Raw genomic sequence first — 25,550 nt, forward strand, 5'->3', positions numbered from 1 at the left:
TTAAAAGATGCCCTTTTATCGCGCATTAATCTGCAATTAAAGCATAAAAGCTGTCAGAAAGAGTACAGCTGATAAAACGGAGCATTATGGTGCACAAACCAGCTGCTCAGTGTGGTCCTCGGCCGCCAGGTGGCAACCCTAACATCTGCTCAACGCAGGGAGATTTCCTTGAGAATGAGCCATTGATTTAGAGAGAGAGAGAGAGAAAAAAAGCAATTTAGAGCCTCGTGTTTCCCTCGGCTCTTCTCTGTGGCTGCTGCAGCTGAGTTAGCAGAAAGCAGCAAGAACCACACCGCGCTCCTCCTCCAAAAATGAACGTTTCTCCGACGAAACTAATAACCGGAGATGCCACCTACAATCGCCTCAATTAAAGGTGGAATGCAAAATTAATGCTGCACGCATGGAGCTGGTTTCACATAAACAAGCCCTTATGAATCACAAGAGTTTATGATTACAACAGGTCTTTATTGAGGTATCAGAGTATTAAATTATTATTATTGTCATAGCATGCAAAAATCAAAGGAACCCCAAACCCCACCCTGAATGTCTTCACTGAGTAAGGCACAATTCACATTTAACTCACATTATTGTATTTGTATCTTTCATATTCTACCATATATGTATTTATAAACATTTGTGCAATTGAATAAATTTCTTTACAAAAGATCTGAAATACATTCAATTGCTTATTGCAGATAGTTCTGTAATACAGAGGCGGTTAGTTTGGCTGTTACAACCTTCGCTGTAGTTGCAGTACATTGAATGCTGTTTCTCTTATTCTGCCCACCCCCTCAAACAGAAAAGAAACAACAAATCAATCGTACGAAAATACAATCAATACACTCTCAAGGAGGATGTACCTTCTGTGTACATATGAAAAATTAATCATTATACGGTTGAAAAGTTTCCAGCCAATTAGATTAATGCGATTTGAAGATTAGTGTATTAAGATGTTAAAGCTGAAGTGGATGTTTAAAGCTGGCTGTGGAGTTTCTTGATGACTTCCCTCCATTTATAAAGGGGTGGGCTGCCACTGGTCACCAGCCTCCGGAGCAGGTTGCAGGGCTGCAGGTAGGGCACATCGGGGTGAGCCTGGTGGTAGTGCTCCAGCCTCTCCAGGACCTTGCTCAGCCCCACCATGCTGGCGTAGAACATGGGGCCCCCGCGGTGCCTGGGCCAGCCGTAGCCAAACAGGTAGATAACATCGATGTCTTCAGGGCTTGCAGCTATTCCATCCTCCAGGATGCGGAAGCCCTCGTTGATCAGGGCGTAGAGGCAGCGCTCCAGCACCTCCTGGTGGTCTATCCGGCGTCCGACCAAGCCGTGCCGGGTTCGGTACTCCTCCAGAAAGCTGTGCAGCCAACGATCAGACTTAGCTACCTGACTGCCGGGTTTGTCATACTTATACCATCCGCTGCCCGTTTTCTGACCAAACCGCCCTTGCTCACAGAGAAGATCTCCAAGAGGGCTGTACCTTTGGCCTTGTCGAACTCTGGCTGACTGTCCTTTATCTGGTGCCGCCAGTCCATCTGCCTTTCTGATTCTCCAAGCCACGTCGAGCCCAGAGAGGTCAGACATTCTGAACACACCCATGGCAAATCCAAACTCCTCCAGCGCCCCATCTACCAACTCAGGCGTGGCTCCCTCTTCCAGCAGGAAGAAGGCTTGTTCCAGGTATGGTTTCAGCATGCGGTTTCCCACAAAGCCCCGGCAGTTTCCAACTGCCACGCTGACTTTGCCCATTTTCTTTCCCAGCTCCATAGCAGTGGCTATAGCTTGCGGAGATGACCGTGGCCCGTGCACCACCTCCAGGAGCTTCATGACATGGGCTGGGGCAAAAAAGTGCATCCCGACCACCAGCTCTGGACTGCGGGTTTGAGAGGCCAGTTGGTCAATGTCCAGCCCAGAAGTGTTTGTGCACAGGAATGCGCCTGGTTTACAAATGGCAGACATCTGCTGGAAGATGCTCTTCTTCAGGCCCATGTCCTCGAACACAGCTTCAATGACGAGATCTGCATCCGCCACAGACTTGAGGGTCTGGCTGTAACCGATCTTATCCAGTGCAGGAGCCACCCCGCGCCTCTTAGCGCCTCGCTCCAACATGCCTGATATCGCCTGCTTTGCCTCCATCAATTGCTTCGCATGGGTCTCCACGGCAACCACAGACAACCCTGCCTGTACAAGTGCCACTGTAATACCTCTTCCCATGGTGCCAAGACCTTGAAAGAAGAAAATCACATGGTGACAACTGAACAACCATCACAAGTTGCGCAAATACCATTGAAATTTCCGATAAATTACAAAATATACAAATATAAATAATGCAGATTTTGCTCAGTGGGAGACTGTAAATAGTTTTAGTCCACCAGCATAAAGTTTTCCATCGTTTGCAATTTTAATGCACAAGCTGCTGAGCTTCACATAACCAGATTGTCATACAACCAATCCTCCCTGCAGGGAAGACAGTGTTCATCCATTAAAAACTCAGCTGAACTGTAAACAAGGGTTTAGTTTCCATGGGCAACGTGAATTTAGAAATGCCACACAGATAGCTTGATGAGTCAGTGCGCTCGTGCTAATTGAAAGCTTGGGACAAACAGAAAGTAAAAGCCCAAAGCTCCTACCAATGACAGCTGCTTTATGTACGGGCCTGGGCTTGACAGTGTCCCAGCGGGCTCCGCTGGGCACGCTCCACCTGCCGACGGCTCTCTGGGCAAAGAAGCAGTACTGCAGAGCACGTGCCTGGCCTGAGGTGAAGAGTGTGGCCATCAGCTCTTTCTCCCTCTCCATGCCCTGAGCGTAGGGGAGGGTGGCAGCTGCATGCACCGCCTGGACACATGCAACCGGTGCTATGGCTCCACGGGCGCTCTGACGCACCTTCTGCATCACCCGTTCGAACACGCCGTCCAAATCAGAGAGGCGCGGACAGGGCAAATTGCTGATGCGGCGTGCATCCAGTGACTGTCCTGAAATGGGAATATGAAAGAAAGAATGAGTTTTTACTTTTAGTTTTGTCAAAGTTAAGGCAAATAATAAAAAAAAAAGACTCATTATACTTCTGCTCTCTTCTACATTTACATAATTCCACTGTTTAAACTGAGAAGAGGCTCCAATTTTCTGTTGCTGCTGCTTTTTTTTTCGCTTTCTCAAATTTGTCAACCCGCACTCACCACACAGCAAGTCAGGGTGTAATTGGGTTTTCAGGCACACTCATCCACTCAATCACCAGATAGCCCACTAGCTTCTAGGGGTAAAGTGATTCGACAGACCGCTTCCAGATAATCGGAGGAAACCTGAGAGCTCACCTTGAATAACACAGGTCTGAAACCAAATGATAAGCAGCCATTCGGTTCTGGACAAAATAGTCAATTTCCAACTCCGAGTGCCAAAAGAGGGAAATTGAATTTTTGTGATCCTCAAGCCTTTGAGCAATGGCACAATACTAGAGCAATTTTCCAGGTGAAACTACATGAGGAGATTCGATATTAGGGCCTGCAACTTAACAACACGGGACTTGCTGGCTGCTGAGATTTAAGCCTGGGAACAATGAGAGGGAAGAAGCCGGCCATTCTGCTAAAATCTTGTTAAAAGCATTTCAATTCCCATTCTTGCCTCCTCTGACATGATTACATGAGACAGTAGTCAGAATCCTTCACAGCTCCACTGAATTACACTCAGCTGTGGGTCTGGGCCAGAAACTGGGTCACCATGGCAAAGCTTAAAGAGACAGCAGCCACATTTGATTAATAGCATCCACTTAGTCCGTTAACAAACTGTTTTGTCTAATATAACGTGTGACAGATGAAGAATCAATGGTGAAGGTCACTTAGGGCCAGTTAAATGCATATTCTCCGCACAATGTCTGCTAAGGTCAATAAGTCGCTGTGTGGCGGTGCAATGTGATTCCAGTGTAATTTAGGAGGGCATTATTGCAGCGGTTAATCTGTAAATGGTTGAGCTGTGGATTTGTTGCAAATGGGAATCCTGGCTGCCCTGGCAGATGTAGCGGGCAGATGTTGCAACTGCTGGGGTAAAAAAGTTAATCTCGTCAGCAAGGAGAGAATCTGTGTGTGTGTGCGTGCGCGTGCGTGCATGAGGCCGCACGTGCGTCGATGTAAGTGCACAAATACTATACGTACCCACGTGTACGCTGGTGCAGCATCTGTAGACGCCTCGCACTCGCTTTTTAAAATCTGTTCACGGACTCCCTGTCATCGTTTAACACCACTGCTAATCAACCCCGGGCCGGATTGTCCGTTGAAAAAAATCTCCGCAGATTAGGTCCCATCTCCTCAAATCTCCTATCTTGTATGCTGTTGGCTTCTACGCCTGACTCACTCTAAGCCTCGACTTTACCAGCAACACTCACATCCTCACCCACTCAGAGTCATCTTGGCAATGCAGTGTGGGAAAAAAAAGGTATATTTGAAAGCGCGGAACTTCAATCACCTTTTGATTTCAAAATGTCGTTTCACGCGCGATTGTTCCGCAGACATGGCGGGACGATTCGCTAAAGGCACAGTATTAACCACTTACGGCTTCCCGCCGCGTTAAATGCATTAGAAATGAGCTGTCAGCATAATAAAACTAGTAACAGACGGATGAAGATCTGAGGACAACTCTGGAAAAGAAAAGCTGTTTATTGACGCAAACATCATCTTCTCATGTTTGTTTCATGTAGAAGAATCAAAAGCTGCTGTACAACGAGCACTCTACTGAGGCTCACAAAACCGCACAGCAGAGTGGGTGGTGTGTGTGTGTGTGTGTGTGTGTGTGTGTGTCAGTACACAATGCCAGGGCGGAAATAACCCTCATAAATGCTCTAATGAATAAAAGGAACAGTACATTTTGATAAATGTGCTACTTTGCTTTCTCGCAGGGTGTTTGACGAGAAGATTGATAATCAGCCCAAGGCTGGAGAGTACAGCCTCACGATCGCATGTTAAACGTGAGGCCGCAGCCAGGGGCTGGTTAGCTTAGCATAAACAATGTGGGAATGACACCTAATAGCTCCTTGCAGCAGAAAATCTTTCCGGGAGGAGTTTGCATGTTCCTCCTGGTGTTTGCCTGGGTTTCTTCCAGCTTCCTCACCTAGAACCATCCAGAGACATGCTTATTAGATTAATTAGTGGTTCTGAAATGACCGTGGGTGTTCATGTGAATGGTTTGTCTCTTCGCGTTAGCTACGTGATAGACTGGCGACCTCTACAGGGTGTAGCCCTGTCACCCAGTGTCAGCCGGGATAGGCTCCAGGCCCCCAGCGACTCACTGAGGATTAGTGGCTCTGGATAATGGATGGATGATGGATGGAAAATAAGATATGTGTGTGTGTGTGTGTGTATATATATATATATACATATAGTTAAGGAAAAAAATGATTACACCGATGGTATAGTGAAAAATAAATCAGTGTTACATTTTATTAAATTGTTCATGTGAGTTGAGGATTTGAAAATCTGAATGTGTTATTCTTCACAAAAACCATCAAGAAGTCACTCCTCCTAAACTGCAGGGACGTGGCACACTTAAACAATCCATTCAGTGGGTAAACGGGTCTGATTTACATGCGCGGGCCAATCTTCGTCAGACTAAATGACGGGTGAGGGGGCCATTATTAATATTCTAGGAAAGTTTGTCCCTATTCGCCCTTCTGAATAATACAGCAAAAGCGGTGAAGACATCAGAGCACATCTGACAGAGCCATGAAACATTTATGGCTTCTGTGGTGGAGGATCTGGCTGCTCTGTTTTCTGCTTCCTCTGACTTCCCCAACCCACACGTCGACACTTCTTGATGTCGGACCTGCCTAAAATAAGCACTCTGGGAGGAATTTCTCCTCCTCTCCCCCGAGTTAATTTTTAAACCACTCAAGTGAAAAGGTGTTCGACGCCACCGAGTTCTGCGCATACGTTTTCGTTCTGCATCTCACCTGCGACGCTTAAAGCAAACTTCACCGCTTCATCCACAGTGTTGCGATCGGTAACTTGATCCACGATTCCAAGCTGCAGGGCCTCTGCAGCAGTCACATGGCGGCCTGAAGGGAAGAAGATGTGAAACCTGTCATGGCTCTATATGAGTGACACTTCAGATGATTAGGTTAAAAAATAATACGGGACGAATATAAAAGCAGCAACATCCTCTGACTGACTCTGGTTTTCGTCAATTAAATGTAAAATGACACAAAATACAAGAGAATAAATAAAATAATACGAAGAACTGCAGTTTGTCATTTCAGGTAATCTGACATCAGCAGTGAAACACCAAAGAGGAATAGCCTTTTACTCTGAGTAGCTCAGGGTAAAACTTTACACATGCTGACCCCTGCTGGTCATTAGAGTAAATCATCTCATGATCAGGGACTCATCGCATACATGGACATCTATATGTGGAAGTAATATTTGGCTGCAGCTGCTACAAAAAAAAATGGTGTCCACTGTTAGAAAAAACATGCCTAAGTGTTTAATGACGTGTGACATATTATATATTCCTGTAGTTGGTTGTTAATGTCAGATAGCGTTAACCTGTCTCTGCTACCTGTGGTGATGAGGTCTAAGGCAGCTGGCACGCCGATGAGCCTTGGCAGGCGTTGGCTTCCCCCTGCAGCTGGCAGCAGACCCAGAGTCACCTCTGGAAGCCCCAGTTTGGCCTGAAAGGACACAGATGAATGGAATTTAGTAAAAAATGCATGATATTCACACAAACACCTTTCTATATTCAACAGGCATAGCTTCAATGAGTCAACAAATGTACTGTTATTCCTGTCCTGTTATTTCTTATCTAATGAGTCAGGATATATGAAAAGATAAATCACTGAACAGTCATGGGGTAATGTGAAAAATGAAAGTGTCACACGGTGATGCGGCTCAACACCGTCTGTCCAGAGAGACACTGAGCGGAAGAGACCGAGAGATCAGAGGCGTGAACTAACTTTAGAGTGTGTGATTCGATAATGACAGCCAAGTGCTAACTCGAGGCCTCCGCCCAAAGCGACCCCCTCTATGGCTGCCACCACCGGCTTGACTGAGGCCTCGATGGCATGGATCATCGGTATCAGCGGAGGACCGGAGATGTTTCCCCCAAACTCCTTGATGTCCGCCCCTGTTACACAAATTCAGATGGATCAGCGAGGTTCAAACATAAGAACAGAAAGGACGGACAAGAAATGTTAGATGCATTTAATTCAGACAACATTGTTTCTGTATGTGGTATTTAGAGGGAGTCCTGTCTTAAAATCTGCTGTTAAAGGCAGCTGTTTAGATCAATAAACTGTTTTGGTGATTTTTTGTTTTCCGTAAACAGTATTAGCTTCTCACAAGTGATTATTTTTGACTTATGTAATGAACTGTATACATGAAAATGTATTCATTTTTAACATTTTATTGACCAGAGCTGATCAGTTCATTGAAAAAAATAACTGATGATGAAAATAATTGCAGCCCTTATGCAAATTCATGTGCGTCTTTCCATGGTTCATATTTATTACTGTCGATTTGTTTTTTCCATTGCTTGTTAAAAATAATTAAATGTGACTGGGATTTTAATTTATTTTAAGTTAAATTCATCAATGTCAAATATTATAATATGAGCATTGAATAAAAAGCCCACCTAAACCATTTTAGTTTTTTTAAATTAAACGTCCATGTCTAGATTTTGGAGGGATGTATTGGGAGAAATGCTATATGACATCATAATTGTGTTTTCGCCCGCGTATGATCTCATGAAAACAAGAGCAGCCGCATTGTCAAATGAGCCTGATGAGAGAATGAGCCTTTTAAATCTACAGAGGGACGGGGTCGTCTCTCACAGTTTCCTCCATATTGCACCGCCATGCTGCTACAGTAGCCCAGAATGGACAAACTAAACAATTTAATGAGAGCTTTTTCACGTTGCTGTTCAAGTGTTTAGGCTCATACATGCTTGGAAGAGGATGGAGAAACAAGACGTATGCAGTACTGAAGTACTCAAATTTCCTTTTGACAACAGAAATGAGATTTTTTATTGTTTCTGTTCTTCCTTTAGAAGCTTGACTGTACACAGTAAAATCAGCATATCCAAATTAACACTGGAAGAGTTGATCTTAACACTTTTAAAGTGTCTATATGGGTCCACACCTCAGAGTGTTAATTTAACACTTTTCTGAGTGTTGGTACCTTTACACTAAGTTTTTTTTAACACTTTTATGTAGTGTTAGCAATTAACTCTTTTAGAGGATTATTTCTTAACTACACAAGTGTTACCCCCATAACACCTAAAACGTTAAAACGTTAAGGTGTTAAATACAGGATCAGAGTTTAGAGTAAGAAGTTTGGAGTTAATATTTAAACATTTACACCTAGCGGTTTGATTTAGTGACACTTCCTTTTTACACTTGGTTTTAACAACAACTATTTATGGACTGAGAATTAATTATAATGGATGAACTCTACCCAGAGTATAATTAACTCTACTAGTGTATGTCTAGTTTAACACCAAGAATTCAACTCTTCTCAATCTGCTGTGTATGAAGGACCCTCCCCCTGGGCATTATATGAAAGCACTGAATGAAAGACCCCAACAGAACAATGCAGGGTCAAACTCATCCAATGATTGTCATCAGAATCTACTGCTGTATGTATGTGCTGTTTTGTAAAAGATGCTTAAAATGCTCATTGCTCAAGGACTGACAGGTTTGGAGTTGAAGTGATATTACATAAAATTAAAAAAAAAAAAAAAAAAAAAACATTGTCCGTACCTCCACAGAACTTTCCACCCTGGCCACATATGACCAGAGACTTCACCTCTGGCTCACTGAGTGCTCTCTGCACCGTGTCAACAATGCCTTGCCTCACCGGTGCACTGCAATAAAAAAAAAAAAGACGCACATTATATTGCCATTTTGTTACCGTTACATGCAGCTATGAGAGGAAGAGATACAATCAATAATATCCAATATGTTACGGTGCTATTTTGTTGTGACTTTGTCTGCACAGTGCTGCTCGCTTTCTACAGTTCCACGCTTAATGTCACAATTCATTTTTGATATATTTATTAGTTTGCAACAGTGTATCACATTTTACATTTTACAGAGTAGTCACATTTAACACCAACAAGACTCCTGCAAAAAAGGGGTGCTACATTTCCTGATGCAGTGCAGGCTAAGCAGTGGGAACTAGCATTACATGGAACATTTGAAATACCTTGTATGGTATTTAAAAACAAGCAAACAAACAAACAAAAAAACATTTGAGAACAATCCTTGAGTAAGTCCACGTAGTTGCATTTATTTAATGAAAAATACTTTGCAAGCAAAACGTTTTACTTGTGCACAAAAACAATGCTACTTCTTATTTGGCACAGCCAGTTGCATAACATGCAACACTACAGACGTATGGAGTTCATCTATGGGCCATATGTATTGCTTTTAGTAAAGATGACCTTTACCTGAGCGCATTGACGGGAGGATTTTGAAGTGTAATCAAGGCAACAGCCCCCGAAATACGAGTGTATTGAGCCATCGTGTCGAAATCTTCAGGCAGTTTCTTTGGTATGCAGACTGAACTTTGAAACTTCACTCCTGCCAGCAGGGCCACCTTTGCCACACTCCCTCTTCCACCTCCATTTGTTGCATATTTAGGCCAAAAAGTGACGCCTTCTTCGTCTTCTTGCTTCCTGAAACGTCAGAGACAGTTCAGAGACCAGAGTGTGCACTAGAAGAGTACCGTATTCAGGCAGTATTCATTCTTTTGCCCCACTGTATTTAATGCATGCTTCAACTCTTTTCATCTGGCACATTTGTATCATTATTTGTTTCTTACATGCGTTAACTTTTTCAGAATCACATACTAAAAGTCTAGTGAAAACTAAAGCATGCTGAAGTATTTTAAACTCACATACGATAACGCAAAAGTTACTACTTTTCCCGTTGTTAAATAGGACGGACAGCTGTGTGATATGTGATGCCAAATAAAACTTAAATGAAAACAACAATTCTTACAAGGCTCCCCTTAGGCCCCGTTTACCATTTACTACCACTGGTGTAGCTCGTAAGGTGCCATCTTTATCTTAGAGCATCTTTGCTGAAATATAGTTTCAAAACGCAGACAGAACATGCGCAGCGCCCCCGCCTGGACTGGAGGTTAGATGGGCGCACTCAATTTATTTAGTTCTTTAGTTGTAATAATTTACTATTATTTTAGATATCATTATGGGAGACGTATGCTAATGTAGGTGGTTGTATAAATGCCTATATTTTTCAGTCAAACGTTGCAGTAACTCTCAATGAAGAAACGAGCAGCGTGTGACGTCACCGCGGCGGTTGGCCGCCGTTGCTTGCCGTTGTTCACGGTGTCAAAAAACCGGAAGTGAGTAGTAGCGTCTCCTCCTCCAACTCTAAACACCGACCTTACACTCTGGGGAATATGCGCTCCCTCGTCGGACTCGTCGCTGTTGTTGTCGCAGCCAGCTTCTATCTGTATTCGCTGTCCCTTTACCTTCCCGCGGCACCGCGAAGAGCCCCTCACAGAGGCGCCCACGGTGAACATGCGGAGTCCGAGGAGCCCAGCGACTCCTCCGAGGAGCCCAGCAGGTGACTGGAGTTAGCCTCTAGCATCGAGCCACAGAACATCACTTATATCTCTTGTTTGTTTTTATATAATGTCAATCATTAAAAGCCTCCATGTGTTCACCTTGTAAACTAGCTACTGTTAGCATGCCTTTTCAACCTTGAACCAGTCTTTTTCATAAAGATTTCGTGAAGTAGCTTCGTTTTTGTAGCTCATATTAGTCAATGTTTTGTTATTGTTTTTACATAATTGAACTGAAATTACATTTACCTGCCAATTCATTGGGTTAACTAGTATAAATCCATTTCTTTGCCTTCAAGAAGGTTATCGTTTTCATATCACGATTAGTTGAAAGTTGTTGATTCAACTGTGTTTACATTTGTTGCTTACTACTGAATAGGATTGTATTGTACTGACACATGTTTCTGTTATTTTTAAAATCCCATTTTCTTTTAGTGTTAGTTTAGAGTAAGTCCAAATATGAGAAACATGTTTGTGTTTAATTCAGTACAGCTTAAACACCACAATGATAAAATCTTGCTGACCGTGTTTCATTATAAACTGAAAGTTACAACATTATGGAAATGTTCCCTGGACAGTTGCATATAATGTTACACAACTGGATTTCACAATCATGTTTATGTCTAACCTACTAAAAATGCATCTCAACTTTGAGATAATGTCTTTACGCCCGTCACATCTATGAAGAAGGGCGCCCTGCCGCACCATTTGTTGCTGACTGTTTATAATTTCAAATGTGCTGTTTAAACGTTTAAATAGTTTTCATCTTTTGTCTTTTTGGAGGATCCCTGTGTGTGCACGAAAATGAAGAGTGAATGACGCGACTGACTTGACTCTGCATTTTCTCACAGGTTGAAGTTCCCGTCGGACTTGGAGGAGCTGCGTGAACTGGCGGAGCTCCTGCAGTTTTACAAGACCGAGCACACTGGATATGTGCTGCTGCTCTTCTGCAGTGCGTATCTCTACAAGCAGTCCTTTGCCATCCCTGGATCCTCATTCCTGGTAAGATAAAAACACTAAAAACGATCGAGGGAGGAATTCTTTTGCCGCGTGTCTGAAAACACGATTAAAGTACATAATTTGATATCTGTGGAGAGGAATTAGTCACGGCGTTTTCGAATGCCTTTCAAACAAATGACCGGAGAATAAACTCCGAACCTGCACGCGTTACGTGATTCCTATTTAAAGACCGGCAGCCGAGGATAAAAATAATCAGATGATGCAAATCAGAATGGGCTGCTCACTGTTTCTCTTCCTCATTTGCAATACTTAAACGCTTCTGTCACTGCCTACTGCGCACCACAGAAACAAAAAACGCAAACCATGCAAACCACATGGAGGTTAAAGTGCGTCTCACCCAGTCTCTCATTTTCTTTTTTAACCGCTGTGATTGAGAGCTGATCTGAACACACACTGTGATGATGTCTACTAACACAGGCCTTTTGTTCCCCACTTGTCATTGTGCAGAACATTCTTGCAGGAGCTATATTTGGACCGTATCAAGGACTTCTACTTGCCTGCTTGCTCACGACTGTGGGCTCCACTATGTGCTACGTCCTGTCTCAAGCCTTCGGAAAACGTTACATTGTAAACCTTTTCCCTGATAAGGTCTCCATGCTACAGAGGAAGGTACGTCTGTGCAAACATTTGAATAGAACTCATTCAAGTCAACGAATACAGGAACCAAATGAATGAAACGTTAAGTATAAGAGCATAGTTGAACGTTACACTGTATTTTCATTACTTGCTCGTAAAGAAAGGCTGATGACAGTGTTTTTTGTCATTCACTAACATGATTATGTCAGGACAGTGATGTTTTGATTCTTGGCCAGTGGTAACAGTCAAGTGACACATTTGAAGATTTGACACACAGAAGAGAAATTACAGAATATGCACATCTGTCCGCCTCCTTAAATCTAATCTGCGTCTCTTCCAGGTGGAGGACAACCAGGACTGTTTGTTCTTCTTTCTGCTCTTCCTGAGATTCTTTCCCATGACTCCCAACTGGTTCCTGAATATGTCTGCACCGATTGTCAACATCCCCATCACCTTCTTCTTCTGCTCAGTCTTCATTGGTAAACACACACACAAAGGATCTGATTTGTGACTTGCACCTCAGGACTAGACTACATCATGCAAAGTCAAAATACTGGAAACATGGAAAGATGTGTCACCTACGAAGTAATAAAATGATTCTACAAAGATATTTAACTAGTTTTAAATATTTAACGTCCCTCTTGTATTCCCCAGTATTTATTTGCTTCATTCTCTTTTGATGGATTCATAGTTGGAGTTTCAGTGTAGCTACACAACCTAAACCTAAGAACTAAACTAACATAGCTACTGATATTTTCTAGACCAGTGTAAGTTGAAAAAGGCATCAGCAGTCTTCATATTCTTCTGGTAAATGTATCTTTACTGCAAACCTCAGACCTGTGAATGCAAATGCTGCGACTCTGTGGAATAGTTTTATATTCAGTAGTGAAACTAATTTCTGTCCATACATATATTCAAAGTAAATAAAACAATAATTTATTAAATATTAGTGAGTGAAATCTGAAATTCCCTCCTTGCATCAAATTTGATTCTCACTTCAACTTATACATTGTTACTTATGCAATATCCTGACATTGTTTTTTTTAAATACTGTTTTTTAACCTTTACTGCAGCTCATTATCTCAGACCGGTTTGCAGCTCTCAGCTTCATGTCTGCAGGGGAAAAAACAAAATAAAAATATTTCTTCAGGTTGTTTTCTTAGGCAGGTTTCACTTATTTTTTTTTTAGTACACCTCAGTTACACCTTGTTAAAAGAGAATAGATGATTTAAATATGGGGAAATATAAAGTATGGTGGACAAGAGTGCTGCTGTTCAGTGTACCGGCATTGGGACAAAATGCAGTTTCTTTACATCCGCTCTCTGCTCTTTCAGGCCTCCTTCCGTACAACTTCATCTGCGTCCAGACGGGCGTCATGTTGTCCGAGGTGTCCTCGCTGGACGACCTGTTCTCGTGGGAGCGGCTCCTGCAGCTGCTGGCCATCGCCTGCGTGGCTCTGCTGCCCGGCGCCCTCATCCGCCGCTTCAGCCAGAGACGCCTCAAACTGGACGTCCAGTCGCAGAACGGAACCGTCACGGACAAGAAGGTCCAGTGATCTGTCCCAAGAGCCAGTTTGTTCGTTTGTTCGTGGACCTTCTGACGCCTTGTGCCTTCGAGAGGAAATTCATTTCAAGTGGGAACTTTTCAGAAAAAACTTTGTGCACAGGTGTGTGAAGGTTTCTTTTATGTGGAGTGTTTTACTTTTCTGGAGCCTCCCAGAGATGGAAAGTGAGGCTGCCTCACAGAGGAATCTGAATCTGGAGAATTTGTGTCGAGCCAGGCAAACAGTGTTTGTATATAAATGATGAATGTACAGAAATGATGGACAGAGGGAAGGATGTAAGGGGAACGTTGCTCCTGCTCCCCTGTCATAGAGTAAAAGAAGTGCTTGTGTGCAAACAGCTACTGCCCAAAGTGCCTGTCACACAGGTTTATACTGAAACTTCTACCTCCAACATGGACATGTGGGAAACATTCAGTGTTAAAGGCTGACCCGTGTTTGTAGAGACAGGTAGTTCAATTTTGTTGGGTTTGTATAAATTATTACTGTTTTATTACCAATAATGTTTGCACCATATAGAAATACAGTATATATTGGGTAGTTTTTGCAATTTTTCAACTCTGATCTGAAGCGTACAATGTGATTTAGAGACCAGAGTTTGGCCTCTGCAGAAGCAGGAGTGTTTTTGACTAACCAGATTTTTGTGGTCAATCGTGTACGCCTGTTTACCACGTTGAGGTATTTCGCTTGATTGTTTGTTTAGAAGCTTTAATACTGATACATGATCATGACCCATGAATCTTTTGAACTGTATGGACATGTTTGCACGGGACAAAGTGTTATTTTTTTTTATGGGAGATGTAAATTCTTTTAAATATTCACGTCAATCAACAGAAGATAATCTCGTGTGCGGCCACGGGTTGGGTGGGGATCAATGTATGAAAACCAGTCGAACGGTAGAAACAAGGGACGTGAAGACGTCTGGAGCGGTTTTGTTTATCAGGAGTCAAACATCAAGTCAGTCCAACCTGTTTTGCGTTGCGGCTTCCGCTCTTCCACTGGAATCTGTGGCTGTGTGACTGTGACTCATGGTGGTGCTGTGACATGTCATGTCGTAAATGATGCCACTCCTTTATGTCAAAGGTGTCAAGACTTTGAGAAAAAACAAATAAACCACATAAAAAAAAAACGTTTCTTTCAAATATTCTTTATTGCTCAGATCCAGGTTGCTCAGCAATACAGTTCACTCACAACTCAAAATAACAGCGCGGCTGTTACCAGAAAGGCATGAATCCACCAGATAGATGTGTTCAAAAGTGGATCATGTCTGTCCAGCGCACAGTCACCAATTACCTTGAAGCTTTTTGGGACCTTTTGGCCTGTGGGAAATGTAGGACGTGAGGGTTTGTGACCTACTGAGGAAACAAAAGGAATCTCCCAAAACGGTGAAATGCAGTTAAGAAGTGGATCCATGTAAAACCACTATTCAAAGTCTAGTGCTATGTGAAGTGTAGTACATGGTGGATCGCCTGCAACAGTCTCATGCAATGCTTTGCATCTTCTCATTTAACGACAAGATAGGACAAAAACACTGCTGTGGTTCTGCGTACGTCTGACCCAACTAAATCCTTCATCACCTAATCCGCGGTTATTGTCGGACGCCCTCGGCTCCAATCGGTTCCAAAGGCAGAACAGCTTTTTTTTGTTTTCAGACCTGCTTTTTCTGTCCACCCTTGTGCTTTGTCAAGCAGGCAGATCTACTTTGCATCCCCACCCCCTCCCCCCTCTTTTCCAATTCCTAAATCTGTTCAAAATCCTAGCTAGGATGCTTTTCAACCACAATTTAACAGCTAGTATTACTGGTAGTGATCTAACAGGAATGAATATTTTAAAGAATCCCAGACTACTATTATTATTTTAATCAGTGTAAATGACAAGAAAACCAGATCAACAGAAAACAAAATAAAGCCTAAGCTATTCAACCACTGTGTGATATGACTAACAACACTGTACACCCTCAGTGATGTGTGTAATTGTGTGTTTGTTTTTTTTTGTTGTTTTTTTTTTTCAGGTACTGAAAATTAATGCCTAGCAACACCCCACAAAACCTAGAAACACCAATCCTTGGAAGTAAAAAGAAAAGGTTACTATCATCGTGACAGGTTTCTCCTCAGACTGCGGTTGGCTCAACAACCGGGATGCTCTTCTCACAGTGACACCGAACCAGCTGGAGGGAAACCCGCGCCTATAAAGAGCCAAAAAAAAAAAAAAAAAAAAAAAAACACAGGAGAGGCAGAGGTCTGAAGAGGCCTCTGCGTTGCAAGAAAAGAGCCTCAAAAAAAAAAAAAAAAACCTACTCCGGACAGTCAGACAAACCATTAAATGACAAACTACAATTTTTTTTTCCAGTGCTACCGTGAAAAAAAAAAAGCCGTTTTTTCTCCGAGACTCGCCCCCGCTCAGGTGACGCAGACCACCGCAGGGGTCACGCGTTTTCGAACAGAAGCACCGTACTGCATTGGTGTGTGGGTAAGTAAGGTCAGGGGGTTAAATGAACGAATCAGGTCCTCGTGAGCGATCACATCGTGAGTATGAGGTACTGTTCCGGCTGTGGGCGAGGCTTGCTGAAGAAAAAAAAAAAAAAGCCCCAGGCATTGTGTGAGTTTGATAGACCTTCATGTTTTTATTTTTATTTGATTCGATTAGCGCTGCTAGTCTGTGTTCACTGGGACGAAGAAAAAAAAAAAAAAAAGAAGCCCAAAGACATAACACTAACTTCCACTACATCGTTCACTTCTTTAACTCTTTTGCCCTACATTAGGTTTTTAGTAACTAAAAGTCAGCCTTGGATTCGGAGAGGTAATTCTGAAATATACAGCACAAAAAAAAAAAAAAAATAGTCGGTAGATTGTTGAGAAAGCCGTTTAGGCGTCAGTTTGAGGGGAAATTGTGACGCTCTAAACCTCTCCCACCGTCTCTCACAACGCAGGTGCAGACTGGTAAGTGTTATAGAGAGACAGAAAACGATGCATTTTACTGTATGTGTGACTCTATAGTACATGTTTACAGATATACAGTTATCTTGTCGTACACAGTGACATTTCAACGACTAGAGTTGTTCTACATTCTACACAGGAGACTAGGGTTTTACACCGTGTCCACGAGTCCCGTCAGTGTATTTTTGCAGCTTCGTGTTTTCTTCAAATCAACCCCAGAGTATGCTTCTTTTTTTTTCTTTTTTTTTTATCAAACAGAGCTGGTAAGATCGGGTTCGGTTGTTATAAAATTCATTTTTTTTGTTGTTTTTTTTTGTTAACATTTTTTTTTTTTTAAGTCTCAAAAAACCTGGAGGTACAGCTGGGAGAAACAGGAGGTACAGTCGGTTAGTTTCTGTTTACATCAACCGATTTTTGTATGTTTTTGTCTTTGCTCTTCGATGGTGAAATCAGTACACAACATCCACAATCAGAACCACGTCGGGCAGGTATGTACCCCTTAGATCCTGCGCTTCATTCTTTCCTAGCAAAATCGTCTTGGAAATGCTTTGTATCATTAAGAGGTCGTATGGCGATCCAGGCAAACACAGAGTTGACTACAAAGTTTCACTAGTCTCCTGGACCTGAAGAGATAGAGATTACCGTAGGTCTTTTTTGTCTCTCTTTTTTTTTTTTTAACCATTTAAAAAAAAGAAAAATTCAAAACGCTCAAAATGATCAGTTAACAAGGCATACAAAATGTGGAAAAGGGGGAAATGAAGGATTGGACTGAGGTACCCTGAAGCCTGAGGTAGATCACAATACTGACATGCGCACTGTTCACATCCTGACCAAAGTTAACGCGGTGGTTCACTTTACTGTTCTCCTATTTTTTCAGTTTTTTTTTTTTTTTAAATTCATTATATTATTATTCATAGTCTAGTTTTCAAGAAAATAAACACTTCCCTTCAAAATAATATGGCAGTGTCCCACTGAGGAAAAAAAGAAAAGGACTTTGTTTTCTTTTTGTTTCTTATCAATAGCTCTCATCACAAAATAGGAAAAAATAGATTCATAAATATTACTCTCTCTTTTTATATATATATACACACACACGCACGCGCGCACACACACGTACACACACACACGCGCACACACACACACACACACACGGAGGAAGCTGTGCGTATTGGCAATAACCTTGCGTCTGGAAGATGAAGCTGATGGGTGATATCTGAAAAGGTGATGAAATAAGGCAACAAGCTTCCATGGTTTCTCCAAAGTAAAGCACGAGAGGGGGACACCGGGGGCCTGCGTGTCCGGCGTGCGCGCAGAGCAAGGCGGCCAGCTCGCCAAAAAAATTAAAAGAAATAAAAATTAAAGCAAAACAAAGGAGATCGAAGAAAGGAGCGCGAGTGAGGATGACGATCTGCGTGTCGCGTGCCGCCTGCTGGACACGGCAGGGGTGATATTTTTCTAAAAAGGCTGCATATCGTACATTCACAGCTGTCATGCCATTTTAGAAAGGTCCCTGACAAAGAGAGGGCTGAAGCCAAACGCGGGTGCGGTCACGTTCGCGGTTGTGCGCGCGCCACAGGTCACACGGCGCCTCCGTCCCCCTTCCGACCCCACCCTCTAACCCTCTAACCCTGTCCCCTGTTTCTGGGCCCTTGGCTCACAATCTGTGTCGGGCCTTGTTTACGCCCTAGTAAGGCCGAGCGTGTGGCGGTGCACATTCAAAACGACTGGTTGACAAGCAAAGACGCACCATTTCTTCTTCTTCTTCTTCTTCTTTTTGCTCTGATCGTTCGTCGGTCTTTAGAGACTTCCTTTGATATATATATATTTTTTTTTCATATCAGGACAACAAGCATGAACATTGTCTACTGTACAGCATGGGAGAGTGACACCAGATCACTGGTAAAGAAAAAAAAACTGTTGCTTTTAACCTGTCTTGAGCAAAAGTGTCAGTCAGTTCAACCAACTTATATCAAAAGGCTACCAAAAAAAAAGGTGACGACGAATATTTTTTTGTCCTTTTTAAAAAAAAAAAAAAAAAAAACACGAGATGAGAGAGAGTGATGAGAAGCAGAAATTAGCGGGAAAGAAAGAGACGTTAAGAGCGTAGCGTCGGATGTGAATGGTGAGGGACATTTGAAAAGGGACGTTATCTTTTGCGTTGGCACACACACAGGCTCGTCACAAAGACTCAGAACCACTCGCCATGTTCCGTGTTTACTTATAGGGGTTTTCTTTTTTGGATTTTGTCTGTGGCCTTAATAAAAATGGGAAGAAACAAGGGAAACCGCTCCATGTGGCTGTCACAGCCCCCAGTCAATCTCTGGAACAAGCAAAAATGTGAAAAACTACACCAAGCTCTACTGTCATTTAGATAGAAAAATAACAGCGCGTACTCTCAGCGTGCATCCATATACTTCTCTACTCTGTATTAATACTGCTAAGGATATTCAACCTCACAACCTAAATATCTCAAACGCTTGTGAGAGAAGGTGTCCATTGTCACTCGCTCTCGTCCTAAAGTATCAATCACAATGTCTCGTATGTGTTAATAGAGTTGCTTTATCTGTTTGTTAGGCCTATGTTAGTCCAACTAAAGAGATAACGTTATGCAGGGCGACAAACTATTTCCTGTTTTACCTTTTTGTTTTGTTTTTTTTTAACTGCGAACACAACAGTTCCCAAATTCTCTGCCATTTCCACCTTTCTTGTAGACATTATTATTATTGTTATTTTTTTTTTTTGGTCTTTTTATTTTATCATATCAGTACGGTTTCTCCCATTCTATCTGCTCTCACAGGGCTGGCAGTGTACACAATGCCCTCAGCCTTTGGCTCTCACTTGTTTCCCCCCTCGCGAAGTTCTTTGGTTTTGATCCCGGTGCTGCTGGTCTGCCCTGCATGTCCCCCTTGGCCTTGGCCTTAGTCTGGGTAGGTCTCTGTCCGTTTGGGAGGGCTACATTCATTGGCTGGTGCCCACCGGAGCCACCTCGCTGGTCACTTGGAGTGTTGCGGTGACACGGCAGCGCCCTGCTGGTGCTTCTGTTCCTGCTGTTTGACCTGCTGAATGATCTCCCGGATCTTCCTCTGTGCAGTCTGTGGGAGAGACGGCGGGTGTTAAACGAGTCACAATACATGAGAGGACCAGGCATGGGTATTTTGTAGAAATAAATTAACCAATATAAAATAAAATTCACAACAAACGTCACGATTATCATCATAAAAACTCCTCTCCGGTGATGCTGCTTACTGGGTCTCGCATTTCTTAGCTCTTAAAAAAAAATGCTGAGTCGTCAGATATTTAGTCAAATTCAAAGTGTGTTGCGTACTTGACGCAGATTGCTGAGTCTGCATCTTCCGAGGTGAAGCACTGCTAAACCTTTGACCGTTTCGCCTCAGGCGTTTAGAACAGGCAGGTAGCGTCGGCACAGCAACAGAGCTAAAGGGGCGGTGATTAAAAATTCAGTGGCACCGAAATGAAGCGTGGAAATCTGCGTTGCTTTTCAGTCCGGTTACTATCGTTTACATCAGCACCGGTGCTGCTGTGTTGCCCCCAGACGAGACCGCGTCTCAGCTAATTCTTTTTAAACTTCTGTTTGTTTGCCCCTCTACAAGGCTCCGCTCATTTTACAGTAAATTCATGCGCCAAAATTAAGTTGAGGTCCAGGAACGAGACCGTGCCTCACGTCATTTTACTTCTCACACTATAAAGATGTGTCGAGCCTTTCTCTCCAGTTCACACGCTGTCAACCTCCTCATCCCCTTTCCATCCCTCACTTCCTCTTCCCTCTTTCATTACAGCGACCAGGGGGACAAGAGGGCAAACCCCTCCGGAGACATGCCCCCATTATGTCTCCATCCCTGACGATCATCTTCCTTGTCTGCATTCGACCTCAGTCATCCCATCCCTTCAAAGCCCTCTCATCGCGCCGTCAATCTCCCTCGGGTGCTGTCAATAAATAAACTTCCATGCTTCTATTGGTCTGTGTAGGACGTATGGGAAGAGTAGATTGATACTCAGCGAGAGGGATCGGTTGCACCGCGTCTCTTCCCCGGATTTTATTCTCGTCTGTCGACCAAACTGTGCTCGTGCCAGTCTGTGTGAACGATCTGAAACTAATTCCAAAAAAAAAAAAAAAAATCAAGCACAAGCTTCCTCAGCTAGATACTGTTTGTTCTGTCGCGGGATGAATCTGCAAGTTTGCGTAGCTGTTGTGATTTCACACTTTTACTCGCATTACACATCGCGTCCATCTCCTTGACAACGAGGCAAACTCCATCTGCTCACTGAGACCGTGTGTCATGTGGTTAAAAGTCCAGGAAAAGGCCCGGAAAGCGGAGCTCACACCGGCAAGAGTCAGAACACGTACCCAGAATATATTAAAAATAATACATAACATTTGTGCATTATTTAACTTATCGGCTGCTTATATTCAGCAGACAGAGGCAAGAGATGCTCTGCGGCAAACAGCATCCGTCCACGGAAACTTTCTGCTGCATAACAAGCAACATCAAGCATCGTCCTTTAGATGCTCGCTGCGCCGATGTGTCAGAAAACGAATGCAGTTATTTTAACAGAGATTTTAACAGAAACAGGGTTAAAACGCATTAAAAGAGGTGTTTTCTGCTCCTGCTGCCTGATTAGAGGACAGAGACTGTGTCCAGTCTGGGTTTGACTGACACCTCCCTCGTCCTCCTCATCATATTTCCATCTTCTTTTACACCTTGCGGTATTATGTGCGGTAATTCGAAACCCCATCCACCTCCAATCTGAGCAAATCAGACAGATTAACCGGAACCATCTTCAATCGATGCCTGCTAAATACTTACCTCACTCGTGTTTTTGTCTTTTACACTTCTGTCCCAGGTGATTACTGTCATATGTGGCTACGCGGTCACTCGACGCCGGCGGATCTAATTCTCGTGCGACACGTCGAAGCACAATTACAATGGCGACGGAAATGAATAATGAATAGAAACCCGGCGGCCAAGACGAGCGCCGGCACACAACGGAAAAACAGAGGCGTGCTGCAGTTGAACAAAGGCAGATAAAGATACTTGAGCGTGTTTGGTGAGCACACCGCACACAGCTGCTCAAACAAGCACGGCGACCACGGGCGCCTGTTCCTCTGGTTTCGTGCATGACACAGATCATTTTATCCAACGCTGGCTTTTTTTTTTTTTTGAAACTATCCTCCTTTCAACCGCAGTGGCAACAAACACAGTACACAGTGGCTGATTTACAGGCAAACGGATGACGTACCTGGCTGGCAAAGAAATGCCCGCTGATTTTCACAAAGACCTCGTCGTTCTCGTCAGGAGTTTGGTCCCGCGGTACGATTACCTCTGCGCTCGTCAGGTTCTGCAACTCGTTCACCTGAAACGCATGTGCCAGAGGTCAGGATCGTGCTTTGAAGACAGTGCTCGCAGACGTCAGCCCAAGTATCAGATTATGAATTTACCTGAGTCAAAATGTAAATACAAACTGTGTATTCAGTGATTGTTGTTGGGGAAGTTTTTTTTTTGTTGAATCTATAAAGTACACGATGCTAATAAATGATTGTTTTTGCTATTTTTTTTAATAATTAATGACATCCCCGATGTAAAAGTGCACCTGATGGAACAGAAACAATACAAAAGGTGTGATAAACTAAAGCGACACGTTTTCAGCGACTCACCGTCTTCCCACCTTTACCGATGACCCTGCCAGCTGCAGTTGAGGGAACCTTGATATGCGTCTCCAGTTTGACCTCCTCCTTCGCCGAGAAGAAGTTCTCCTCTTTCAGCTTCCCAAATATCCGACCTTGGGCCTGGAATAAAGAGGAGGGCGTGAGGCAAGGAGAGACTGGGGGAAAAAAACAGGGACACGCGGTGATGCGCTGCTGTTTACTACGATACAGGGCCGCGTCGTCGGCTCATTTTATTATCTCGATTTCGGGGGAATGTTCCCGCGCACGTTCGGTTTCGTGCTCGCACCTTGAACTGAGCTTCTGGGGTTCCAGTAATGATAACCATCCTCTCAGTGACATCTGGGCTCTCAGCCGGGGCGATCTGTGTGAAAGAGACGAATAAGTCAGCACGTTTTGGTCGCATTTATTTGATGTGAGTTCATGCAGCGCATTCAAACATATATTACACGTAAAAAAAATGCCTTTGACTGACAGTGTAACCACACGGTTGATCTTTTTTGTAGTAGTAGTACTAGACAATAATATTTTCTCATTTTGTACCCATTCTCTAACCATTGCTAGTCATTCAATTTCTAAGACGCACAGATTTGCTCATTATATACACAAATGTCTTTTATCTACTTTTTGAGATACAGCGCTTTTTAACAGATGACTTGAAAATATGCATCATACTGCTTCTGTATTTATATTCTGCACAAACATTTTAATAATGATTAGTCAAAATATTATGTTTGCCTTGCACGGTATTAATCTAGATTAAAAATGAATGATATTTAATTGTGATTCATTGTATTTCTTACTGTGGAAGTAAAAAGGTTAACAGAGACAACGTTAAAATGCCTTAAAAGAGGCGTTTTCTGCTCCTGCTGCCTGATTAGAGGACAGAGACTGTGTCCAGTCTGGGTTTGACTGACACATCCCTCGTCCTCCTCATCATATTTCCATCTTCTTTTACACCTTGTGGTATTATGTGCGGTAATTCAAAACCCCATCCGAGCAGACAGATTAACTGGAAAACAACCTTCAGTCAATACCTACTAAGTACTGTCCTCACTTGTGTTTATTTACTTTATTTCTAACACACAAATATGACTCAAAAAGGTACATAAATAAATTGGCCTCGAATACATCATCAGAAATGCTCAGCGGACGAGTCATCGCTTTTCCGCCCCGATTTCTCTTTTAAACCGCGAACACTTCCTCAGCTGTTGTTGATGAAGTAACACTGACTCAGCCATTACTCACTTCCACATCAACAACGGGCCCCTCAACGATTAAGCCTCGAAAAATGCGGCGCATGTTTAACTTATGCTATCGACCCTTCAAGCTTTGCTCCCTTCAAAGTCAACACCCACCAACGCACCGCGCCGACCGACAACAAACCCACCTTGATGGAAGCTCCGGCAAAATGGGCGAGCTGTTTGATGTGCTGGCCCTTCTTGCCGATCAGGGCCCCGACTGCCTGAGTTGGAATAAAGAGGTAGACAACCTCCTGTTCTGGAGCCTGTTGCTAAAAGAAAAAGGAAAAAGAAAAAAGAAAACCAGTTGCTAAAATTGAAAATGAAGTGGTCAGGTGCTTGAAGAAAAGGGCCAAAAAACGCTGACGCCACATGGGAGGAGAGCTAAATTAAGCCCTCATCAAGGGTTTTCTCTCTGGGTAAACATGGCCCTCTGTCACACAGGCTGAATGGAATATTTCCTATTAGGGGTGACGGTTGCCCTATGTTTTTGTTTTCCTTAGCATGGTAACACTCATGTAGTTGAGGTTTATAAAGTGATTTTTTATGAGCCACGGGATAACTCTGGGCTGAAAAGTCCCCCTTCCAAAAATATTTGTGGTGTTCTGGTGACTGGGCGATGGTGAGAAGGAATGCCAGACTCAATGTCCTACAGACACTGACTGAGGAGTTGTAATGGCCTCCTATTTACATATCCCTCTAAGTCAGACCTCCTTTATCTGGTTTCCCACAGGATTCATGGTAAAAGATTTTTCCTCTTGTGTATAAATCACCTTCACACAATAAGAAGAGTCTAAAGGGAGTGCAAAAAAAAGTGGAAAAATGTGCTTTTGACCATTAAAACAATTATGGAGTGGCACAAAAGAAATAAGAAATGAGATGGAAAGTCTCTGATCACCAAGACAACACTGACTGTAGTGCAGATTTGAGGGAACATACTGAGTGCTGGTGGGGGATGGCACTTGCTGGAGGAACCCCGTACAGGCCACTGAGATGTGAAGAGTGACTCTGAAAGTGAAGCGACAAGCAGGCCGATCAGATGGCACGTAAACACACGTACGCCGAGACACACACATGCACGCACGTACGTCCGTCGCTCTCGCTGAGGGGAATTTCGGGGCATAAACTCTCGGTGAATCACACTCTGACTTTATTGACGGCGGAGCAGGCGGACAAATTCTCACACGCTGTCTCACACCGCTCTGGCTCGTCCTCGTCAGGCAATGAGTGGAGACTTTGTTTTACAGACAAACTGACTCATCTCTGGAGACGATGGGGGGAATTCTGCTCGTTTCAAACTGTGTGCGGCATCATGCAGGAAGACCTGAGTCAACACTGTGTTGTTTTTTTCTGAAACGCTCTTCAAGGGAAACGCGGTTTACAAGGTGCAGGAGCGAGAAACTAAACTATTCCTGCAGTTGAAAACCAGCAGTGGCGCGGTCGTCTTAAGAGAAGCATTATTAAAAAAAAAAAAAAAACATTTTCTGGTTCAAACACGTTGCATGACTGTGTGCATTCGCTTAGTATGTTGTCAAAACAAAAATGTGTACTCACTAAGAATGGATTGTATCCTGCTGGGGACACAGGCGGCACAGCGCCACGTGGTCCAGCAGCAGGGGGCAGCACCGGGAGACCGGAGGAGAAGATCCCCAGAGCGTTCAGGTTCAAGCCTGGGATCAGGTTGGCCTGTTGCTGTGCAGGAGAGGCATAGGCAGAATTCAGCTATGAGAAGAGTACCAGGAAAGAAGATGACAGATGAGAATTAAAGGCTTTTTTTTAATCATTATTACTTATTTTTTTCAACTTGCTATTAAAAGAAGATCAGATTTCACCCTGGATTCTACATTTCCTACATTTACTGTAAAAGGTTACAATAAAAAAGAAATAATAATAATCTCCTTACTGCAGTGAGCACAACAAAATATACAGCTAATAAGTGAAGAAACGATGAGGGGAAAACACACTCTCAAA

General features: G+C 43.2%; 3 protein-coding genes across 7 annotated transcripts in view; 1 reads left to right on the forward strand and 2 right to left on the reverse strand.

Moving 5' to 3' along the window:
* Positions 1–444: 444 nt before the first annotated feature.
* On the reverse strand, positions 445–10,563 carry ehhadh (enoyl-CoA, hydratase/3-hydroxyacyl CoA dehydrogenase). Its single transcript, XM_047601620.1, has 8 exons — positions 10,381–10,563; positions 9,421–9,648; positions 8,732–8,835; positions 6,929–7,098; positions 6,535–6,646; positions 5,930–6,034; positions 2,625–2,966; positions 445–2,219 (listed from the first exon to the last, which is right to left on the reverse strand). The coding sequence occupies exons 1-8, from the start codon at positions 10,518–10,520 to the stop codon at positions 973–975; spliced, it is 2,448 nt and encodes an 815-aa protein (XP_047457576.1). The 5' UTR covers positions 10,521–10,563; the 3' UTR covers positions 445–972.
* Positions 10,564–11,199: 636 nt separating this feature from the next.
* tmem41aa (transmembrane protein 41aa) lies at positions 11,200–13,713 on the forward strand. Its single transcript, XM_047602063.1, has 5 exons — positions 11,200–11,222; positions 11,414–11,564; positions 12,030–12,191; positions 12,499–12,637; positions 13,493–13,713. Exons 1-5 carry the CDS (start codon positions 11,200–11,202, stop codon positions 13,711–13,713), a joined length of 696 nt encoding a protein of 231 aa, XP_047458019.1.
* A 1,137-nt stretch (positions 13,714–14,850) lies between these two features.
* The window catches only part of igf2bp2a (insulin-like growth factor 2 mRNA binding protein 2a), a 49,304-nt gene continuing 38,604 nt past the window's right edge, over positions 14,851–25,550 (reverse strand). For 2 of the 5 annotated variants that reach the window (XM_047601621.1, XM_047601626.1), the window contains exons 10-16: positions 25,134–25,301; positions 24,519–24,587; positions 23,729–23,851; positions 22,628–22,702; positions 22,330–22,461; positions 21,915–22,028; positions 14,851–19,747 (exon numbers count right to left, since the gene is read on the reverse strand). In XM_047601621.1, the coding sequence (XP_047457577.1) occupies positions 19,649–19,747; positions 21,915–22,028; positions 22,330–22,461; positions 22,628–22,702; positions 23,729–23,851; positions 24,519–24,587; positions 25,134–25,301 (780 nt within the window). In that variant the 3' untranslated portion in view covers positions 14,851–19,648. The remainder of the gene's footprint in view (positions 19,748–21,914; positions 22,029–22,329; positions 22,462–22,627; positions 22,703–23,728; positions 23,852–24,518; positions 24,588–25,133; positions 25,302–25,550) is intronic. The other 3 variants (XM_047601622.1, XM_047601623.1, XM_047601624.1) reach the window with 3 other exon arrangements.

Source organism: Mugil cephalus, chromosome 12 (assembly GCF_022458985.1).
Source record: "Mugil cephalus isolate CIBA_MC_2020 chromosome 12, CIBA_Mcephalus_1.1, whole genome shotgun sequence".
In the NCBI taxonomy this organism is placed as follows: Eukaryota; Metazoa; Chordata; class Actinopteri; order Mugiliformes; family Mugilidae; genus Mugil; species Mugil cephalus.

Bases quoted from the DNA above. Each gene is read 5' to 3' on its own strand.
- tmem41aa (XM_047602063.1), top strand. From the start codon at position 11,200: ATGCATCTCAACTTTGAGATAAT. The intron at 11,223-11,413 runs GTCTTTACGCCC...ATTTTCTCACAG, and splicing joins CATCTCAACTTTGAGATAAT to GTTGAAGTTCCCGTCGGACT. The intron at 12,192-12,498 runs GTACGTCTGTGC...CGTCTCTTCCAG, and splicing joins TCTCCATGCTACAGAGGAAG to GTGGAGGACAACCAGGACTG.
- ehhadh (XM_047601620.1), bottom strand. From the start codon at position 10,520: ATGTTCACCGTGGGCGCCTCTGTGAGGGGCTCTTCGCGGTGCCGCGGG. The intron at 9,649-10,380 runs GTCGGTGTTTAG...CTGACGTTTCAG, and splicing joins CATATTCCCCAGAGTGTAAG to GAAGCAAGAAGACGAAGAAG. The intron at 7,099-8,731 runs GTACGGACAATG...TTTGTGTAACAG, and splicing joins GGGTGGAAAGTTCTGTGGAG to GGGCGGACATCAAGGAGTTT.